Source organism: Sparassis crispa (genome assembly GCF_003851025.1).
Source record: "Sparassis crispa DNA, contig_000018F, whole genome shotgun sequence".
NCBI classification, from domain to species: Eukaryota; Fungi; Basidiomycota; class Agaricomycetes; order Polyporales; family Sparassidaceae; genus Sparassis; species Sparassis crispa.
The window spans coordinates 25,895-47,307 of NW_020939765.1; the positions used below are offsets into that span (position 1 = coordinate 25,895).

Here is a 21,413-nt window from a genome sequence, read left to right on the forward strand (position 1 = left end):
TAGGCTTGACAACACTAGGAGACAATTAAGAGCAGGTATGTTGCTGTAGGTCATACATGAAGGAAAACCGTGGAAATACATTATCGTTCAAGAATTCAGTGTCTGACAGTGCATATACATTTGGTGGACCCAACTGTCATTTGGACCAGAATGTACGCTTGAGTTCAAACCATTGAAATTCCTTCTAACATCCATATGTCTCAGTGCATCTCGACCAGTTGTACATCACACCTAGCATGCCCTCATGCGCACTATGCTGCAGGAGCTGTCACGGCCAACGTGATCCACCGGGTTCGGTAAGAGAAGGCCCATTCAACTCCATTTATAACTTTTTAGCTGCGGGGACACTATCCCTCGAACTCATATCTACAAGTTTTCCCTGCATCCATCGTCATGCGCAGGATGGCTGGCACTACTACCCGGGCTATGCCGCCGCAACCCATATCATCTCTCCTAATCATCATGCCCTCCTTCACGAGCTCGATTTTCTCACACAACACTACTTCCTTGTTGCGACATGTGCTGTGGCCAAGATGTCCCCAACCTTATACATTCGCATATACCTCATTCCGTACGACCTGGAAAACGTCAAAGGAAAGCTCCGAATGCGTGACGAGGCGGTACTCGTACAGGCACGACGGTACATGCGGAGCCTCCTGAGCGAACTTGTCATCGATGATCACAATTGGGACGCAGAGCCAATGGAATCTATGTCTGCTAGACGACATTTCCTTGACCATAGCATTGTGCATATACTTCTACCTTTGCATCATGCGACCCATTCACTGATGCCTGTTTTTAGGATAACCGGACAATGGCAGAGATTTACAGTGACCTACCCTCCCCCGAAACTCCTGTAGATGACTCCCTGCACAACATCCCCGGCATGTGCAGCACACTCTATTCATACCAGCGGCAGTCAGTTGCAACGATGCTCGCCCGAGAGTTGCATCCACCACTTGTATCTGATCCGTTGTACATCCCTATTTCAGGGATTGATGGTGATGTGTTCTTCCTGCAGCCTGCGACAATGGAGATTCTTCGTGAATGTCCGCAGGTAGAGCAAGCACGTGGTGGGATTCTATGTGAAGAACTAGGTATGTTTTTTTATCAAAAAATGAATCTAACCATGCTGAGATGGTTAGGCACGGGTAAAACTGTCATGATGCTCGGGCTCATCCTCGCCACCCTCAATCAGCTGCCCTGCCCAGAGGAGTCCATCCTTGACGAGCGTCCCATCCTTACTCCACTCTCCCTTCGCCATTTCCCATCTCCGGAGTGCGTGCTTGCGCGGAAGCGGCTTTCGTCAGGGCACAAGAGTAACAAGCTGAAGACGTCGGGAGAGATCCCATCGCTGGTCGAGTTGTTGGTTCACTACTGCCGTGTGCAACCTGACGGGCTCCGCATACGCGAGTCTCAGGACGAGCTGGAGCAGCGGCGGCTCTGGGCACCGATCATTCGCAATACTCCATTCTATTTCCAGTTTGATGTCCCTATCGACGAAGATGCGCGGCCGCGAAGGAGAAAAGTTGATCCTGGGCCGAAGGTGATGTATCTCTCCACTGCGACACTGGTTATCGTGCCCGCCAACTTGCTTGCACAATGGGAAAATGAGACGATGAAACACTGCCACGATGTCCTCCGCCTTTTGGCGCTTGATAGTCGCAAGCCTATCCCGTGTGCATCTGAGCTGGCCTCAAACTTTGATGTCAGTGTCATCCTCTGCTCTGCGTGCATTGTACTCAAATACTTTGCAGATCATCCTGATAACTCAAGCTCGTTGGTCCCTTTCTCTATCCTGCTTGTCCTTTTAATCTCACTACTCTCAGGATTTTCTGCCGAGGCTCAGAAGAACAACATTTCAAAATTACAATCGTGGAGGGTTTGCGGCTGTCGGGCGCATGCTAACGGACCGCGTGTTCCCCGATGCCGATGCGAGAGCCCCACTGACGTTTCTCCGCTACTACAAATTCGCTGGAAGCGGCTTATCATTGACGAAGGGCATGTTGCCGCCTCCTTGGTGACAAACATCACTCCATTCGCCAAAGCTCTTAGTGTTGAACGGAGATGGATTGTGACAGGGACACCGACAAGTTAAGTGTCTCGTGTACCTCATGCACCTTTTCACTGATCTCTAGTGTTCTAGCCAATTTGTTGGGTTTGCACTTTGGGCAAGGCAGTGAACTGCAGTACCCAGCAGACGAGCATCCCGAGGACACCTCTGAGATTCTCGACACGGATGAATCTGACGTCCTGGCACGAAAATGGACGAAGGATGACCGCGAGGACCTGAACAAGCTCGCAAACATGGTCATCCACTTTCTCGGGGTTCCGATGTTCTCGCAGGCTGCAGGCACACGACCGTTTAACACGCACGTTATTCAGCCTCTGATGGAATCCTCGGGTCCGCGCCCTGGCGCAATTTGTGTTCTGACCCAGGTGATGAGTATGATCATGATACGGCATCGGCGAGTATCACTTTTCATGTTTAAATTTTGTAGAATAATTGATCATGCATGGCCTCAACAGGATTGAGGATGTCGAGCGTGACGTTTTACTGCCATTATTGCGTCAAGAAACGATTGCGTTAGATCTGGATCCATATGCCATCAAGTCGTACAATGCCTTGCAAGCTGGTATTGCAATCAATGCTGTTGATTCGGAACGTTCGGACCAGGTAAATCAGATTGTCATAATTCGGGATCCATCATTGCTGATTGCGCTGGTACAGGACTATCTTTTCCATCGCCAGGTGCGGTCCCTCCGAGATCCGAGTACTAATCATTGATATATGTTTGCTGGTAATAGAATGCCGAAATGCTGAAGGTAACCATAATGAACATGTCTGAGTACGTAAAGCCAATATGGTGCATTGCTATGACTGTCCTGATTTGTTCTTCAGAGTCCTGTTCTGGCATGTGGATAGCGAGAGGCTATTCAATGTCGATGAAATGGTCGAGCGGTCTGCAAACTTCATGGAGACTATGCAGAAACGAAATACCTCCATTATCGACATCAAGCTTATGACACGGGCACTGGAGCATGTGTGTGTAGCCCTCTTTCTTTTGCTTATAGATCTATACCAAACTTGCGTGGCTTATCTCTTAGGCGGATTGCGGCAGTTGATCCCATCTGGCGCTCACTGCAAGCACAGCCCGACGTTCTACATCGTATTTCTGGGATGCCGAAGGCCATATACGAAGTCTGCACAGTACTACCTGCAAGCACGTTCTCGTCTGATGTTTATCTCATCACCTCCGAGCGACTCATCGACCTGCGCAAGTTCCTCTATCTACAACCCCTGGCGCGCACCGAGCGCATTATCGAGTGGGCGCAGCATGCAAACGAGGAACTGCAACATCGTATTGCATTTGCCCAGGAAACGATGAAGGTCACGAAGCGCGCAAGAAAGCCGAGCAGCTCGAAGCAACAGCTGATGATGCTGAAGCAGGGTGAGTCCAAAGAGAAGAAGGACGAGATGCACAAGGAGTGGGAAGCGGTGCGAGCGAAGCTGAAGGCTTTGGCTGAGGATGACGGATATGACCGAGGGAACCACATGTCTTCCCGCAATGGGGTAGAGGATCACTCGCTTACCCGACGACATGGGGTGCGTGCGAGATTCCTCTCCTCGTCGCCTTTGGCGGGTATGCAGATTGGCAACTCTACCTCTTCAAAGCTCAATTACATCTTGAATGAGGTGCGTCCCCATTTCCATTTATGCGATTGGGGATTTTTAATCTGATGGTTCTCTACAGGTTGGTCAATTCGCGTCAACGGAGAAGTTCTTGATATTTTCCAACTCTCCCGCCACTCTCAATCTGGTCAGAGAAGGACTGGAACTAATCGAAGTGAAGTACCTGGTGTACACTGGCTTGACACCTCTGGAACGGGTGACACCGAAGGAGCGCGAGCAGCGAGTGACCACGTTCGAGACGTCAGATACATATCGCGTCTTTCTCATGGAGCTCAAATACGGTGCTCGTGGGCTGTTTGTCTTGCATCTTGTTTCCTCAGATATGAATTTCTCATTGGTGTCACAGAAATTTAGTTGCGGCCTCCAGGGTCATATTTTGTGAGCCTGTCTGGCAGGCGGATGTCGAAAGTCAGGCTGTCAAGGTATGTATCTTCTTTTTACTCATAGATCAATCCGGCTGATGTTCCTTAGCGTGTCCATCGTATAGGGCAAACACGCCCTGTCACGGGTAAATATTTTCACATTTCCATCATTTATCAAAACTGAATCCTGCCCAGTGAAAACCCTTGCCATCCGGAATACCTACGAGGAGGTGATGGTGACCCGGCGCGAGGCACTGAAAGCGGGGAATAGCAAGCAGCCCGGGTTAACGGATGATCGACGAATGCGGGATTTTATTGCGGTGAGTCACAGAAAGTACATTGCAGTCGTGGATTAACCAGAACTTGGTACAGAATCCAACATTCCTTTCCTCACCGGCCTCTACAACGGAGCCGCTTGACCTCCCTTTTCTCGACATTCCGCGTGGGCGCACTGAGAGGTCCGAGCAGATGGCATCCCCTCCTGTTGCGCACAGAGAGCTGTCCTGTGTGAACTCCTGTGGAGATGTCGGTCCTCTCATGACGAAGAAATCTCGCGTTCTTTTTGCGGACGAAGTGGAAGCTCGCACTGCACTTGAATTGCGGCCAGTGGATATAGTCAAAAAGCGGAAAAAGAAGTCTCTTTTACAATTTCCGGATACAGATAACGAGTCGGACGAGGCGGATGGCCCTTCGAGAAAGAAGGTCCATGCTGTTCGATTCGCAGATGACTCGCTCACTCATTCGAGGCCGTGAAAGGGGCAGGTGTGGTGAGGTTTTCAGCGGATGCTTGACACATCTTTTGCTTTGTTCATGTTTCTTGCTATCTACGTGCTCTCTGTATTTTCTTGTGATATTCCACGTCGTTCGTATAATTCCGATCTACCATTTCTCGCGCTCTCAATGAAGATATCTGACAGGTTGCAAACGAAAATATTGGTACATTCGTAGTACCCAGTACTCAACTGTGATAGCGTCAGTGCGCGTACAGTACCGTAACATTCGGATGGAAAACCAGAAAAGAGTTCAGAGAAATGACAAAGAAATAGTGTTCCAGAGATGTACTATCAACGGCAGCGTAGAAGCACACAGGTAAGGTGTTGCACTCCAGCACAACTTATAACAATAAGCCGAAAATCGAGATACGTGGCTTGGCAGAACAGATGTCCAGACATCAGAAAATGGCAACGTAAAGGGAACAGAATAAGGGCGGAAGAAAGGTGTTAAGAAACCAGAGTCAAGATCTAGTATCCCATGCTCGGGTTTTGCGCGGGATAAAGGCTGCTCTCGCGCTGGGACATCCGCCAGTCGCCCGTACCCTCTCCTACGTACGCGAGTTGCTGCGGATTCTGCAGAACTGGCGCTTGCACGCCACTTGCGTTCGGCCGCTGGCGTTGGAGACACTCGAGCGGGACGACGCCCTGCTCTCCGCGCATGTTCGCACAACGGGCCCACCCATCATCATACTCCGCGACCATGCGCACCATCTCGCCCGCGCTAACTGACAACTCGTCGGGGAGACGAGGGACGAATGCAGATTTAATCAGCGCAAAGGCAGTCTGTCCACCTGCGGCAGGGGCAGCGGATGGCGTAAGAGATATCGGATGGAATTGTGGCGCAGCGGACGGCAGGACGGCAGGGGCAGGTGTATTGTAAGCTGTCGGCGGAGCCGCTGGAAGGGGAACGAAAGGTATCGCAGGCGGCGCTACTTGACGTGACATCTGGGAGTACGGATTAAACGGCTGCATGACCGCTTGCACCGGAGGCGGCTGCATTGCGCGCTGTTGCAGAGACAGAGGCTGCATCAATGGTGGCTGCATATCTCGCCGTTGCATCGGGGGCGACTGCACCGGCGGCTGCGCGCTGCGGATCGAAAAATTGTCGCGATTGCTCGTGATGAACGATGGTACGCGGGAGAGATCAGACACGTTACCACCATCGGCAGGCTGGGCGGGCCCCGACGAGAACGCGTCTATTGCCCATGAATTCCTGCGCTTCTGCCGCTTGTAGAGGAAGCGCTTGCGGACGAAGTACACGATTAGGAGGAGGACGACCGCGGCACCACCGGCGACAATGCCGCCGATCGCACCGCCAGAGAGGCCCTTCTTCGCGACGGCAGTGGATGAGGACGCATTTGAATTATTGAAGGTGGTCGGAGTGGGTGACGCAGTGGAGGAGATGAATGTGGCAGATGGGATAGAGGGTGTTGCGGTCGCGGATGAAGATTGACTGGAAGTTTCCGGGGAAGAAGCGTGAGACGTAGACATGCTGCTCTGGGCAGTCGAGGATGCGCTAGAAGAACTCGAAGGGGCACTGGAAGAGCTCGGGCTCGAGTGCGAGCTCTGAGAAGCAGAGCTGGCAGAGCTTGAGCGAACGCTGGAGGACTGATTCGGAGGGGAGCTGGTAGCTTCCGATGTTGCCGAGGAAGACGATACGCCAGATGACGATGGGGTGATCGTCTCCGTAACGAACACGGGCACGGCGATCCCGCCAATAGTGGTCTCGCTCAGTACCACGGTGACACTGGGCTTCGAGTTAGCACGAGCGTCGAGCTCATGTGCGCCGCGAGAGAAACGCTTGAGGGTCGAATGGCCTCGCACCGCGGGCATGTTTGCAAGGAATGTGTAGGTGATCTCCTGGAATGAAGTGAGTTTTCAATAGACACTCAAGGGGCAGAGGGCACACCGTTTATAACACTGAAGGAGCGCGTACAGAAAGAACGGAGTTAGTAACTGAATGTTCTTGTTAACAGCTGTAACCGATAGCGTGCACCGCAGGAGCGAGGAGTACAATAACCCACGCCACGCCTACACATTAGGCTCTCAATAACGATACACCTCGCCTCATGCAAAACTTCTCTTCCTACGACGAACATCCTACCGCAAAATGAAAAGTGAGAACTCGCCTAACTGTGCCGAGAAGTCATCCGAGGTCTCTGGAGAACAAGGGCGCAAATCCGTGAGATCGCCAGAAACGAACGTATGTAGAGACAAGACAGTGGTTCAGACTAAGAAGGGGACGACCACAGGTCGTCGTCGGTGCTGAAGCAGGAGTTAGCTTTCGCCTCGGGCGTGCTCGTCGCCGTCGTCGTGGCGGTTGTCGTTATACAACTCGTGCGAACTTATGAGAGTCTGTCAATAGGCGCCTGAGGCCTGACGTCTCGGAAAAACATGAGGTGAGACAATAACTATAGCAACTCCGAACAAATGTTCACAACACCACCGACATGTTACCTATCAAAGGCTCTCTACAGGCCAGAGGTAAGATGACTACGAGCGACCTTGCAGAAGGTTAACCATGTTCGATCGCACCATGGCGACCAGGAGGTGCGAACATACGTAGATAGCGAGAACTCGCTGCTGAGACATAGAATAAACAGGAAGGCTTTATCTGTCGATAATGGAAGGTTTGTCTGTTGATAGTCACAGTGATTCCTTCAGTCGAGGGATCCGGGCGAGAACACCCCGAAGCATCGCAGGAGTTTTTAAATGTCCTTCACCGTCCTACGGCCGCCGAATCCTAAAAACCGTGGTTATTTGGTAACAGAGTCTCTGCTGCGTGACAGAATTTAAGACCGTTGTCAGGTGGGAATTGCTGAACTTCACTGATGCCCCGTTTTACAAGTGCCTGTGGTGCCCGAGAGGTCACATCCACCTGATCCTGATTCCCGCCAATCATCACCAAACAACTCGGATTGATAAAAGGAATAATCCCCACGCTCTGTGTCGTTCTGTCATCCGTGTCGACCGCAGCGATATGCTAAACGAAGTATCCAGCAAGGGAATCGGCTCTGTGAACAGATGGCGGTGAGGGAGTCCATCCATCAGGAGCGGCTGAAGCTAAGAATTGGTATGGAGTTCTGGTGAAAGACCTTGTCGTAATAAATACGGGCATCAACCGTCCGTCACCTAGAGTACTGAATTTTCCTTTAACTTTCTCAGATGTGTACACAGAAAATAGCAACAAATCAACTTACCACCGTCGAAAGTCGGCTAATAGGGACGCGAAGGGACGCTCCATCCGCTCTTATGACTTACGTCCGAATTTGGAGGGGTTACTGGGACGAGTTCTCAATGCATTGTGCTCCTAACAGCGGTGCGGAAGAGCTCGTACATTCCATGCAGACAGGAAGACCTTAGGATGTGTCAGCATGATAAAGGCTGCTTCTTTCAGAAACCCTTCTGGTTTAGGGGCATGTCATCTGTAAGCCAGCGGTAGAAGAATCAAAGTCGTTTTGAGTGAGTGATTCTGAATACATGCCAGTGGTCCGCGTCGCTGCATCGACCGTCGTCCTACTTGGACACATAAGGAGATTGGCCGGCACAGTTCTCGTGCTTCTATGTTGCCAAGTACGGGTCGATACACAAATGAAGCGACGCTCCGGCGACTAATTCAATGCTCAGGCGTCTGTAAGGCGTCGACGTGCTCATGGACTTTCGGATTGCACAGTTCGTGGGTTCATTGCCAAGTTGTGCGGATGCAAAAATAGTGTGGAAAGGATCACGCTGGCACTGGAAGAATCAAGACGATCTGTGGGATGTGTTCTGATATTTCGGAGTCCGGCTGTCCACTGGTCACGCTCACCATCACGTGCTTCTGTCACGTCGCGCCCTGCCAACAGATTCAATCGCCTGCCCTTAGATTTCAGTTCTCTGGCACTGTTTAAACGCGACATTCGACCGAGTAACCCAATCATCTATCGTCCGATTCTGGTTTTCGTTTTTAATTGCTGAAACTCCTGGTGGTACCGGTGATACTGCAACTGAGGTAAGAGAAGAAAAGGAGAGACAAGCTGTCCAAGAATTTCTGTTGCAATGACATTGCATACCGCGTTCTGAGCGGGTTCTTAGATAATTAGAGGTGACTCTTTTGTCTTTTAGATTTTTTGTCCAGTGCTCAGTGTAGCCCAACAGCCGAAACACTGCTGAAGCAATACTTATTGAGCCACCACTGTACACGTTTACATCTCATCATTACCTTTGTTTTATACGCGGAGCCCTTGTCACTCGTGCACTACGCGCGCATGCATATCACGTCCTCAACACTGGAACCTGGTAGTGTTTCCGATTAATCGTACAAGTTTGAGCAGCCTACGGAGAAGCCGACTTAACTCGCGGAGGCAAGATACAAAGTATCAAGGTTCGTTGCAAACAAATAGTCTCGTGTCCGTGGCTCGTTGTTCATGTTCGCAGTAAGGACCTCCAGATACCTCAGCTCATTGAGTAGATACCAATAGCCACTCTCTCGAGCGTATTTGGCATGTTTCTATCCTGCTTCCTTAGCAGCTGGCATTGGATAGGCTCAGGATTCTCATTATGGAGGCCGCTTGATTCCGCTTGAAGACTGCGTCCACTCGGCGGACGCCTATCCTCTGTGCCTGGCACCCTGGGATGACTGAGCTTAGCTATCCAAGTGAGCAGATCTCTCACGCTAACAGTTCTTTCCCTGACCTCCAGCGCACACAGATGTCGCTCATATTCTCCTATACGCGCAGGTCACTCTTGCAACGAATAACACCTTGCACAGTCAACAGCAATTTTTATCCTGAAGTGAAGACGAAGTGCGTTTTGCACACGGCTTCACAATCAAGGTCGCTCCGCTGATATTTCCAGGGTTCAGCGCACGTGCTCCATGCTCGTCTCGATGCCAATGACACACGCTTTCCTTCTCTCTATGAGCCTAGCTACTCCACTACGGTGATTTTCTGGGTATGTCATATTTTATTCCGCTCTTAGGGGCAATGTCTTGAACATTCTCATCTTGATCGACCCTTGCAGTGTGGAGAGGGCCTCAAGCTGCAGTCTCGATGGTTCTGGTCTTGCCGCAAGGTGATGTCTACTTGCATTCCTTGTCATGGATTCATTGGCACGGCGTTGTCACATTGTGAGGCGGAGATGAGAGAAGTCACCTTCAAACCGGAGAGTGAGTAAAATTTCTCCCCTGACCGCCCATCAGGACGGTGCGTTGTATCCAAACGTCCTTCTTTCGGTCTACCCTTAGGATCACAATTTTCACTTTCAAGTAGATGCATAGATGACAGGCAATCACCTTATTTCCGCTGAGAGCCACTCAGGTTCAGAGGTCACCGACGAACTTAGCCGTCGCATGCTGCCACTTCCATTGCTTCAGGCGCACATCGGCGGCTACGCAGATTCTCTGACTGCTGATACGAGCCCCCAGCGTTAATGGTCTGCGATTTCTATGGTAGCATGAAAATGCTGCATTGGTGCAAATTCCTCAGTGACAGATTAAATTTTGAGCATGTCGTGATACAGAAAGCAGCAAGTGCTGTCATCGGTCACATGTGAGCTCCATGGCCAATGCCAATGTCTTTGTTCTCTCTTTCACCCTCCGACCTCCCCTCCCCTGGCTGAGGACGTGGTGGTGACACTGAAGGTGATTCACGCTTGTCGGACGCACTGTGTACAGTTCGATATTCACGAGTCAAATCGGTTTAGCTGACATTCTGAACAAGATCTTGAAGCCCTTTGTCAGATCACCCTGATCGTCTTTCAAAAGCTGTAATACAGTGCGTATAAGTCGAACTGCTCGTCCGTGCCATTTATGAATAGTTCTCCTCAGCGCTCTATTCTAGCAGGTTGTCATAAATGGTGAAGGAGCTTCCAATGGAGTTGATCGACAACATCGTCGACCACCTATGGGACGACAAACCCTCGCTCTGTAGATGTGCTCTTGTCAGTCCCACATGGCTCCGGACAAGCCGATATCATCTTTACCGCGGCAACGCATGTCTGTCCTCCAGCAAAAATTTGGAATCTCTTGTCGCCGCGTCGAAAGTCTCACACGTAGCGGCCTCGCTGCGTTCCATGGGCTCACTATGTCTCGAAGATGGTGATCCCGCCTGGGTGCATCGATTTCCCCTCGTTCTCGGTCGGGTCCTGTCAGAGATCCAGGAGTTACACATTTTCAGGCTCACCTGGGAGGTGGTTGTGATGCATCCCGATACCCTCACAATCGGTCTCATGCAGTTTCATCGTGTCACACAGTTGGGGCTGTTTGATTGCTCGTTTCGCAATTTCCGGCAACTCCAGCGCCTCATCTGTGCACTACCTCAGCTGCGGGACCTGAGAATCAGCAGAGTCTCCTCGAAGAAGCCGTCGCTACTTGCCGCCGAGTCGATGTTCCGACCTCCGCCACTCACCGACGTCTTCCTTTATAATATTGTAGACCAGCTGCTGGCATCGGACTTCCTGGATTGTCTGGTGTATCCTTCATCGGTGACTTTGCGGTCGTTACGCTTGGAAGTACCGCGGAAATTGATACCGCGTGTGGTGACGGTGTTGGATGCTGCCAAACCCAGTCTGGAGCATTTACATCTGATCTTAGAAGAATCAGTCTCTGCATCCGATCGTGAGTTGGTGTTCCACATACCTCGATGGCACGATAACTCATGTCTTGCAAAGTGGTGGAGTTGGATGTCCGCCGATGCACGGCGTTACGCAGGCTGGATCTCACCTACGTGCACAGAATGTCCTTGGCAGACATCTTGCGCCTCGTACCCGATAGCGGCATTGGCCAGCTATGGATCAGTATGAGGCCGGGAAGCGTTAAGCGAGAGTGGCAGAGCGCGAGCAATATACTGGGGGAGAAGCGCTTCAGCAAGTTGCACGAGTTTGGGATTCGGATTCTCGACGAGAGTCTTTCCGAGGAGGAGAAACAGCAGATCAAGGACGGGTTTGAAGTGTTGCGTGGTCGAGGGGTGAAGGTGGTGATGCATTTTGATTGATCCCGGTAGTCTTGTTGCGTTCGCAGCTGGTCCAGCTCCAGCCGTCGAACCGCGGAGCTGCAGGTTCTCAGTTGGCGCTTCGCAATGGGACGTAGGGAATAGCAAGATCTGTAAATCGGTTGATCGATCTCAGTTTCGCAGCGTTTCTGCCTATACTCTGGAACTGAGTACTGCACTCCCGCACGGGAACGTCTCATGGTCTGGCGAAACTGAGAAATGCCTTACCACCCATCCACCGGAGATCCTGTGCATCGTTGCGTCCGAGTGCCGAATCCAGAGCTTGCTCGTCGGCATGGACCGGGCGCTTGGGGGTGTTGGGCATGCTGGTCGAAGACGAATGTCTTCGTGCGTCACGGAAGTTCGAAGCCTGTATGTATATCGGCAGGCATATTATCAGACAGTGACACTAATCTTTGCATGACCAGTGGACGCCAGACGCTCATGACGCGCATCCGGCAACTTGCAATTAAGTTCAACCGTGTAGACACAGAGGGGGCCGCGACGCCTCATGCTCGACATGCTCCGCTTGAGCGCCCAGCTCAGGCTATGTATATGAGTATCCATCTGCTTCTCACTGTTGCCTTGCTTGCAACTCCCCCATGGCTTCCCATTCGTCTGCTCTTAAGAGCATCACAATTGCCAATCCGGTGCTCCAGGCATCCGTGAAAACTGTCCTCGCCGAATCGCTTGTATGCGGCGAGTTCGTGGATGTTCGGTTCTTCCTCTTCACGCGGCGGCAGCGCTCTGGCAAAGTGTGCACCCCTCGAGCACTGTATGCGAATAGCGCCGTACTGAAGGCGGCGTCGCCGTACTTCGTAGGAAGTAAGTGATCTTGCTTGAGGTCGCCAGCCAGTCACACTGACCATGCGAGTACGCGGTTTCCGCTTGGCAGTGCTCGCTGGTGGATTTTCGGAGAGCAGTGTCACAGGAAAAGGCACTGGATTTCCCGCCGATCAGCCATCTGTCATGAAAGCCGACCCGTATGCTGCCGAAGACAGTGACTATGAAGACGAGGACGAGGACGACGAGAGTGGCGATCCCAAGGCTGTTCAGGATATGCGCGACGAGGTGGCGTCAGGATCTAATGCAGTACATTTAGGTCATCAATCGATCAAGGGCCAATAAAAATATTCTTTCATTTAGAAAGCAGCTCATCCGGCCCATAGTATCCCTCCATCGCCCGCATCTGCAACTGCTATTGAACAGCCGGGAGGCCGGCCGCTGCGCACGATTGTGATCAAAGATGCCGCACTTACGACGTGGGTACCATAGTTGGCATTTCTCTTATGTGTTGTATACTCATTTACCATTCGTGCAGCTGGCAGTGGCTCGTCTATTATCTGTATACTGGCGAGATTGCATTTGCGCCCTTACAATCACAAGGAGCGGAGTACAGAGCCACTGAGCGCAAGCGATACCAGACTGAACACCCGCAACATCCACCGTTGTGCTCTCCCAAGTCTATGTATCGCCTCGCAGATATGGTGGGTGCGTCATTCGTAAATACCTGACATATTCACGTATGTCCTATGTCCGACAGATCTCTCCCTCGATTCATCGACTCGACGAAAATATAGCTAGATTCTTCCGCTGCTGCAACAGATGGTACAATTAAGCTCGCATAGTAGGATCTTTGGAGACGGTTGTGCAGCTCCGAGAAAATATCCCTCTGTCATATGAGGCTCTTTTGCTAGGTGCCTCAAGTCTTCGTTCGCAATGTTGATCAAGTTGCTGTCTGCACCCTTTTTATGACGCGTGACGTTGCGTGATGGACGCGAACGACGACGACCGCAACGTTGAACGCAGGCTTGAAATCAACTGCGCGCTCGCGAGGCGTCTGGATCAGCAGCATGGTTCTTGCCAAGTCCTGCAGAGTGGGGAATTATTTGGCTGGGTGTTGCTCTGCAACGTTTCTTCGTTGCACTGGGACAGTTGAGCCATCCCGACTCCTGCCACAAGACAGTGCAATCGAAGGAGATGGTGGAAGGCGTACACTCAAGATGCTCGATTTGCACTCTGTAGTGTCGTCTGCACACGCGGCCAGACCAGGAACTCACATTAATGGCTGGTGCAGACGGAGACTATGATGGACTTGCACAAGGATACGACAGACGCGAGGGCCAAAACACCTCAAGTCGTCACGACGCGCGCCCACGATCATTGTGAGCGAGACCACCGAACGCCACGCAGTCCAGACGCGTCAGAGCATGCAAAGGCAGGACGTGCCCTTCTGCCTTCATTTACAGCTTTGTATTAGGCCAGGTCCTGGAACTAAGGACGTCGCCACTGTTAGTAAACTGAAGTAAGCAGGGGAGAAAAAGTCACCGTAATCGATTGCTGCTCTGGGCTCTGCACAATCCCCTGAGGCGTGAATCACTCTGTCCACAGATCCGCCGACAAGCGCTGCGGCCTGAAGCAAAAATTGCAAGGTGTGGAGAAGAAGGTAAGCAGCACGATCATGAGCGACGAATGGAGGATGTTATGTCCTCGCGGCACCGCCCTAACAACTACTTCTCCGCGTTCTATACACATGATCTCTTCATATAATTTATACGGAGGGAACATGTAGCATAACACTCGCGCTGTATACCATTCATTCCGCCACGGGAGCCGTAGCAAGCAGATCTCTGTCCTGGGAGGTGGGCGTGGGCACGGAATATGGCGAGGAGAGCGGATGAAGGACGGTAGGGAGTTCTCTGGAAATGATAACGCTATTGGGTAGCCCTTATGGCAATCATACATTGGACGTGGAGAATGAACGGCGTATCTTTTCCCCAGTTCACACCTCCATCGGGGGCATTTCGAACTGAGAGCGTAGATCGAGATGAGGCTTGAAATTTGAAAGCTTGACATCGTGAATGAGATAATGCCGCTTCTAAGCTCTGGGTCCTCGAGATTTTTTGGGCAGCTACAGACAGATGGGTCCGTCTGAGAACAAGAAATCACAGATAGGTAAGCTCCGGAAAAAACGTAGCATGTCTGGACTGCTTCGTGTAAGAATGACTCCAACACAGTAATGGAGAGTCTCTCATATGAAGAGTTCACGAGGCATCTCTGGCCATGGTAAGAAGACAAGTTGCTGAGCGCGGAGTGGTGAAGAACAGCCGCCAGTAATACATACTAACGACGAGTCCCTGCAATAGAGCCCGGACCGAGAGCCGGTACTTGTGTCCCAACTTGGCAGCCACCACTATTCGACATTTGTCGTTCATACGACCGTTTTGACTGCTCTGCTTCACCTATTTTCACTAACCATCGTGGACATCGGTAACGTGTTATCTCACACACTGTGAACATCGGGCTGGGCGACTTTCGCCCAGCCATCTACCCAGAAAAGCAATCAAATTCCCCACATTTTTGAGCTAAATTCACCGGTTTGCCGCAATATTCAACTGTTCTCTGGGTGACACGAAGTGGTGAATTTCGCCTCGAATATGACGCATTTCACCAGTTCCGTTCTCACCATCCTTTACCAGCTATTTCACCCAATTAAATGGTGATTCTATTCTACCCATGTAGTGGTTAATTCTCGATTGGTGTTTTCCACCCAATTACATACTGAAATTCGCTCTCCATGGTTAGAGTAAGTCACCCTTTTCTTACCCACAGCCGAGTGAAACATAAGAGCTTTCTTGCATTGTCCACGCTCACGATAGAATAGCACCGTGGGTAGAATACTAGTGAAATAATGGGTATATTCTGAATGCACAAACACATATGCACCCGAAGATAATATTAGTAAGATCGACACATGCACCAATGATTCTTGGGAGATGACCGCTAATGTTCCTACACTTGAGTTATCGGCAGCACCGCCCTAACGATTGAGACAGATCGCGACATCGACAAGAGGATAATAGACTGTTGTGGGTAGAGTGGATGAGTATTGCCATAATAGGAGAAAGAAGCCCTGTACCTGTCAACGTCTCGGCATGTTCAGTTCGCATGTTCCTCTTCCCCTGCTCCATCAGCCCTGTCGACCTCGACTGATTCATTCTCCTCCTCGCCACTTGCTGAGCTCTGACCCATGGCCACCAGAGGACGCCTGTTTTCTTTTCGGGTGCTTCCTCCCTTGCGTGTGTCGCATTTCGTACTGTTCGAGGTACCACCCTTCTCGCGTGACCCGCCGACATTGGCTCCAGGCATCCCCTTCATTCACACATTGCGCGGCTCCAGCGTTCCTGTGCCAACAGCATATTTGCACTTGTTGCGCATATACTGCTTGATGATCTCAGCTGTCGGCCAGTCGTTGATCAAGTCTCTCATCATTGTCTGCCGTGTCTGCGTAGAGAAGTGTTGTCATGAGTACATCAGCACGGGTAAATGGCGCCATACTCACCACTTTGTATACCATACCTAATTTCTCAGCAGGTTGCTTCTTGAAATCCTGGTGCCAATCAAGACTGGCACTGAACATGTTCTCACGCACGGTGCGCTAGCAGTAATTTGAAGTAAGTGATCTGCATGAAGGATAATGTGAGCATGACTAACTAGGATTGCTTGGTACTGTGCGTCATTGTCCTCCAGCCCCATCTCAACCTGCAGGTTGAAGCCTGCGCCAGCAGAGCTGGGCGGCTTCGGTATTAATGTCTTCTCTTTGACCTGTACAGCATTACCGGTTTTTGCGTGAAGCTCAGCCACTTCATGCAAGGATTTCTGCTCTGCTAGCTGGGCTGCCAGTGTATATGTAATTGTGAGTTCATATCTGACGTGAGCTGCTAGCAAAAACTCACCTTGCAGCTCCTCCACACATTTCTGTAGATCACTGGTGACGTCGTTTGCTGCCGAAGTGGGATCACTCGGCAGTCCTGCGATGGCCTTTGCTGCTCTACTTCCAGGATTACCATTCTTTTTTTTGCCCTTTGCGGTGCCCTTGGGCTTAGGAGCAGCCTGCTCATTGGTGATCCTCGGCAGCATGGTAAGATATAACTGGTGCAATTTCTATGGGTTATTTGCTGAAGGACTATGCAGGAGGGTGCAACGTGAGCATTGTCAACATTGGGGTGCTCGCGTTGCCATTCGGACTTAGCAAAATCTGGGAACTTTGTTTGTTGGAGTTTGGCATGTTGTACTGCCTGTGGTGGCTCTCCTGTACTGCATTGCACTCAATATATAACACTCTGATCTACTCTACAAAGCTGCTGGCGAGATTATCCCATGGGCCGGAAGAAGAAGCCAACTACATGACTGGTGCTATGTGCATGCGGCTGCGGCAGAATGGTGTCACGAAGCACGGAACATTGCCATCGAGCAGGGAAGGTTGCGCCGAGAATCCATGCACTATCAGCATTGAATAGGTAGGTGTTCAAGAACTTGAAGAAGCATCAGGTATGACTTTGTAGCATGTGACGACAGACTTGCTCGGGTTTGATTGTTGAGAGACATCAGCAGGCAGCAGTGGAAGTGGAATTAGACATTGAGTACAGCGAGACTGATGATGCTGCACCTGATGTTAGAGCCTTGGATGAGAAACTGGGTGCAGTGCCAATACCAATGGATGTGGGCTATGCTGCGGGGCCTGATGGGCCACAGTACCTTGGCGGAGATGAAGCAGGCCAGGAGGTTGAACCCGAGGACTCTGCAGTACAGAGCGCAGTGGCCACCGCACAGACTGAGACTTGGTGTAGGCATACACAGTGTGCACAGGTGGATGACGAGGAAGGGGAAACTTCTGATGATGAAGACAAGGCTGAGGACTATTCAAGTGAGAGCAATTCGGATTCAGACGATGACATCGACGATGAGGGAGGACTCACAGTGTGGGATTGGATGGGTGCAGAATTTGAGGCTAGGGCAATGGCCATCAGTTTGTCCGTGTCTCTTCCATGTCATTCCCTTGTAGACTGAGCTTGTTATTCGGGCTAGAGGAAGAGTTGAATGAAGAGGACAAGGCAATGCTCCGAGCATTTGCACTTAAAGTCGACTCTCACATGACGACACGAACCTATGCGAAGCTACCATTTGTGTTTCCAAATGAACATATCTCCACACTTGGTCAAGCCAAATCTCGCATTGCATTCTTGTCTGGCATCAAACCCCAATTATATGACTGCTGCCGAAATTCATGCTGTTGCTTTGTTGGCCCGCATGCAGAGCTCGAAACATGCCCGTATTGTCATCTGAACCGCTACTGAGCAGACAGGAAGCCTTACAAGCAGTACATGTACCTCCCCTTGATCCCACGGCTCAAGGCATTTCATGTGAACACATCGATGGCCAAGAGCATGCAATATCATGCTGAAGAACATAAACATGATCCAAATGTCATAAAAGATGTATTTGACAGTGAAATATACCGGTCCTTGTGCGGCCAACCTGTCATTGTCAATGGGAAGCTGCTGAAGACAGATATTTTGAAGACTCACGAGATATTGCTCTAGGCCTGTCAACCGATGGTTTCGCACCTTTTAAACGGTGCAAGCAGACGGCATGGCCCCTCATTGCATACAACTACAACTTACCGCCAGAAGTTCGCTTCCACAAAAAAAATATCATTCTCATTGCGGTGATTCCTGGCCCCAAGAAGCCTGCCGACTTTGACTCTTTTCTCTGGCCTCTTGCCGAGGAAATGTTGCAACTGGTAGTTGGCGTGTGTGCATGGGATGTCCTGACAGTGGCCATGTTCGTTCTGCATGCATTTCTCATTCTTGTCGGAGGTGACATCCCTGCGATCTCAATGATCATGCGTATGAAGGGGCACAATGGATACGCACCATGCCGCATGTGCAAAATCGTCGGTGTTCGAGTCCCCAATGCACCTCACAGCCCATATTATGTCCCGCTTGACCGCTCTCGACATCCCGCACCCGGTGCCATCATTTCCTATGATCCCGCAGCGCTCCCGAAATGCACACATGAAGACATACTCACTCAAGCGCACGAAGTGCAAAGTGCACGTACTGATGCCGAAGCCGAGCGACTTGCCAAGGCTTATGGAATCAAAGGTGTCCCCCTCCTCTCATGTCTCTCATCACTCTCTTTTCCACTCTCCTTCCCCTACAATTTTATGCATCTGATCTGGGAAAATGTCATCAAGAATCTTGTACTGCTGTGGACTGGTGAGTTCAAGGGTCTAGATGAGGGAAATGAAGAATACCAGCTACATCCGGACGTGTGGACTGCAATCGGCGCCGCTACTGCTGCTGCCGGCTCCACAATACCTTCAGCCTTTGGTCCTCGGATACCTGATCCTGCTACTGACAAGAGTGCAAGCACGGCTGACTCCTGGTCACTATGGTCTCTATACGTCAGCCCTGTTCTTCTCGCCTGCAAGTTCACGCGCCTGAAGTATTATGAACACTTTATCGAGCTGGTCAAATTACTCCACATGTGCCTGGAGTTTGAGATTAGCAGACAGGATATTGCCATCATTCGAGCGGGTTTTATAAAGTGGGTGACTACGTATGAAAGGTACGTGAAATATCTTGAAACTCGATCTCACCACGACAAGGCACCACTCACAACCCTTGCATATTCAGAATTTACTACCAGCATTCGCCAGAGTGACTCGGGATTTGCCCGGTTACTATCCATGCCCTTCTGCATATTGCTGACAGCATTGAGACAGCCGGTCCAGTTTGGGCGTGCTGGTCATTCCCGATGGAACATTTTTGCGGGTACTTACAGCCTGCGATCAAGAGCCGCCATTTTCCGTTTGCTAGTATCGACAGATACCTCATAGATTCAGCACGTCTGGAGCACATTAAGATGCTGTATGGCATGGAGAAAGAGCTTGCACTGAAGCCGACAGCATCAATGTCAGGTCTTGCTGTGGCAGAGTGTGAGTCAAGCCACAATTTCATATTCCGGCATCATCTGACTGTCGTGATTTCAGACAATACATGTCTGCTGCTTCCACCTCATCGAACAGCTGACATGAAGACTACCCCGCTGATTGAGAAGATTGTGGGGGCTTTGGCAACACGATTCAATGTGACTGCTCGTGTCGCACGTTATGCCTTGCCTGAACAAATAGAGTTGTAGGGAAAAGTACGGATTCTCCCCGATGGTGACACCATCCATGCGGCAGCCTTGAGCAAGCCTCGTGAAGACTGGCATGATGCGACGTATGTGCGAGTAAGTACCATTTCATGGCAATTACTTATCTTCGTTGCAAGGACTAACAATCTGCTTGCTTGTTAGTATGAGGTGTTGGTCGACAAGAATGCCCGATTTCATCGTAGACGCGTTGCTTTAGAAATGCGCACCTTCTATAGACAGCTACAACACATCTTCGCTGTGCGCCTCGTGCCTTCGCAGCCACTGCAACTCACCAAACCGACAACTCTCATCCTTGCCGCTATTAAGTCCTGCCGGATCGAATGCTCCCACAACACACTCGACATACACTTCTTCTCGGACACAGGCGCAGTGGATGTCATCGACATTTCATGCATACAATGTGTCATCGGCAGGGTACTGGATGGTGCTCACTGGGCGATCATAGACTGCAGTGGATTGCTTGCGCGCACTGTGTATGCTGACGAAGTCAAGGACTAGACATACTTACCTGTAGCTACGGTCTTCATAGTTCAACCATCTTGTGGTTGATAATTCATGTTTTTTTGCACTCGCAAAACACTGGGTAATTTTCACTCAAAAAGATACTCAATTTGGTGGACAGAATCCGTGAGTCCACAATCAGTCAAAAGGACTCGAAACTTGGATGAATTGTAATGAGTGAAATTAACTACTCAATTCACCTGGTCCGAGATTCACACATTTTGTGAGTGAATCGGGATTTTCACTTATGTTGTGGCCGATTGTTGCCCACACGTCTTTCATAGTGACAGTGGTGGTGCTCAAGTACAGGCGTTAGATAAAGAGATGAGAGTTGCATCCGGTAATGCACAAACGTTTGCATGACTGGCCATAATTCGAGTGAGACACGTTGGCCTACTCTTGCTCAGCCACGGGCTGGGGAGGAATGCAATTTGATTGTCGCATTGTAGTCTGCTCTGGGAAGTCAGGTCGTGTTCATCGATGGCCTTTGTGAGTCAGCACCCTCACGTCTCTATGTAAAGGCCGTCTAGTAAAAGTTGTCTACAGAGGCTGCCACATCTCTTGTGCTAATATTTCGACACACTTTATATACAGTCACTCTCATCTACTTCGACTCCATTGCCGCAATCACATGTACTGAGTGGTGTCCCTCAGATTTCACGTCCGTTGCATCCTTCGACCTTCTTCGGCAATTAGCTTGCTCAGCAACCGATATGTGCCACCCTTCGATATCATACATGGAAGTAAACCTCGAGCTCAGACATTGCAGCTATCTTTCGACGTGTAAAGGGCGAGCCTTCCTCCACTTACAGAACGTTGTACATCATTCGGGGTTCGGCTGCCATCCTGGTGCAGATTGAACACTGCAAGGATGCTAAGACGCAAGGGGAGGAATTCTGCCTGGGAACTCGCCTCTTGGTATCCCGCACATTGAAATTGTAAACAATGAACTCCATTCTCCTGCCGTGAGCAAATGGCGACTTGGAGGTCTACCGAAGAATGTGCAGTCTGGAAGAAACAATCGTTCACTGTACCTCTGCAGTCACGGTAATATAAAGTATTTTGCCAGTTAGGCTCCATCAAGAAGGTCCGCTCTCACTGAGGGAGTTCG

General features: G+C 50.6%; 7 protein-coding genes across 7 annotated transcripts; 5 read left to right on the plus strand and 2 right to left on the minus strand.

Annotated features, from left to right (window-relative positions):
- Positions 1–533: 533 nt before the first annotated feature.
- On the plus strand, positions 534–4,809 carry SCP_1900140 (hypothetical protein; the record flags this gene model as incomplete). Its single annotated transcript, XM_027765277.1, has 16 exons — positions 534–746; positions 803–1,097; positions 1,146–1,708; positions 1,758–1,779; positions 1,830–2,093; positions 2,147–2,468; positions 2,530–2,677; positions 2,732–2,752; positions 2,809–2,849; positions 2,903–3,046; positions 3,109–3,697; positions 3,756–3,988; positions 4,041–4,116; positions 4,166–4,202; positions 4,252–4,376; positions 4,429–4,809. 16 exons carry the CDS (start codon positions 534–536, stop codon positions 4,807–4,809), a joined length of 3,474 nt encoding a protein of 1,157 aa, XP_027621078.1.
- Positions 4,810–5,297: 488 nt separating this feature from the next.
- On the minus strand, positions 5,298–6,662 carry SCP_1900150 (hypothetical protein; the record flags this gene model as incomplete). The annotated part of the gene is made up of 1 exon (XM_027765278.1): positions 5,298–6,662. The coding sequence occupies one exon, from the start codon at positions 6,660–6,662 to the stop codon at positions 5,298–5,300; it is 1,365 nt and encodes a 454-aa protein (XP_027621079.1).
- Positions 6,663–10,661: 3,999 nt separating this feature from the next.
- Positions 10,662–11,800, plus strand: SCP_1900160 (hypothetical protein; the record flags this gene model as incomplete). The annotated part of the gene is made up of 2 exons (XM_027765279.1): positions 10,662–11,424; positions 11,478–11,800. 2 exons carry the CDS (start codon positions 10,662–10,664, stop codon positions 11,798–11,800), a joined length of 1,086 nt encoding a protein of 361 aa, XP_027621080.1.
- Positions 11,801–12,399: 599 nt separating this feature from the next.
- On the plus strand, positions 12,400–13,381 carry SCP_1900170 (hypothetical protein; the record flags this gene model as incomplete). Its single annotated transcript, XM_027765280.1, has 5 exons — positions 12,400–12,622; positions 12,693–12,889; positions 12,944–13,059; positions 13,119–13,288; positions 13,341–13,381. 5 exons carry the CDS (start codon positions 12,400–12,402, stop codon positions 13,379–13,381), a joined length of 747 nt encoding a protein of 248 aa, XP_027621081.1.
- A 2,574-nt stretch (positions 13,382–15,955) lies between these two features.
- Positions 15,956–16,717, minus strand: SCP_1900180 (hypothetical protein; the record flags this gene model as incomplete). Its single annotated transcript, XM_027765281.1, has 4 exons — positions 15,956–16,081; positions 16,140–16,235; positions 16,292–16,473; positions 16,534–16,717. The coding sequence occupies 4 exons, from the start codon at positions 16,715–16,717 to the stop codon at positions 15,956–15,958; spliced, it is 588 nt and encodes a 195-aa protein (XP_027621082.1).
- A 576-nt stretch (positions 16,718–17,293) lies between these two features.
- On the plus strand, positions 17,294–17,934 carry SCP_1900190 (hypothetical protein; the record flags this gene model as incomplete). The annotated part of the gene is made up of 2 exons (XM_027765282.1): positions 17,294–17,606; positions 17,666–17,934. The coding sequence occupies 2 exons, from the start codon at positions 17,294–17,296 to the stop codon at positions 17,932–17,934; spliced, it is 582 nt and encodes a 193-aa protein (XP_027621083.1).
- A 485-nt stretch (positions 17,935–18,419) lies between these two features.
- On the plus strand, positions 18,420–20,299 carry SCP_1900200 (hypothetical protein; the record flags this gene model as incomplete). The annotated part of the gene is made up of 5 exons (XM_027765283.1): positions 18,420–19,210; positions 19,462–19,580; positions 19,635–19,732; positions 19,784–19,876; positions 19,943–20,299. The coding sequence occupies 5 exons, from the start codon at positions 18,420–18,422 to the stop codon at positions 20,297–20,299; spliced, it is 1,458 nt and encodes a 485-aa protein (XP_027621084.1).
- Positions 20,300–21,413: the final 1,114 nt, after the last annotated feature.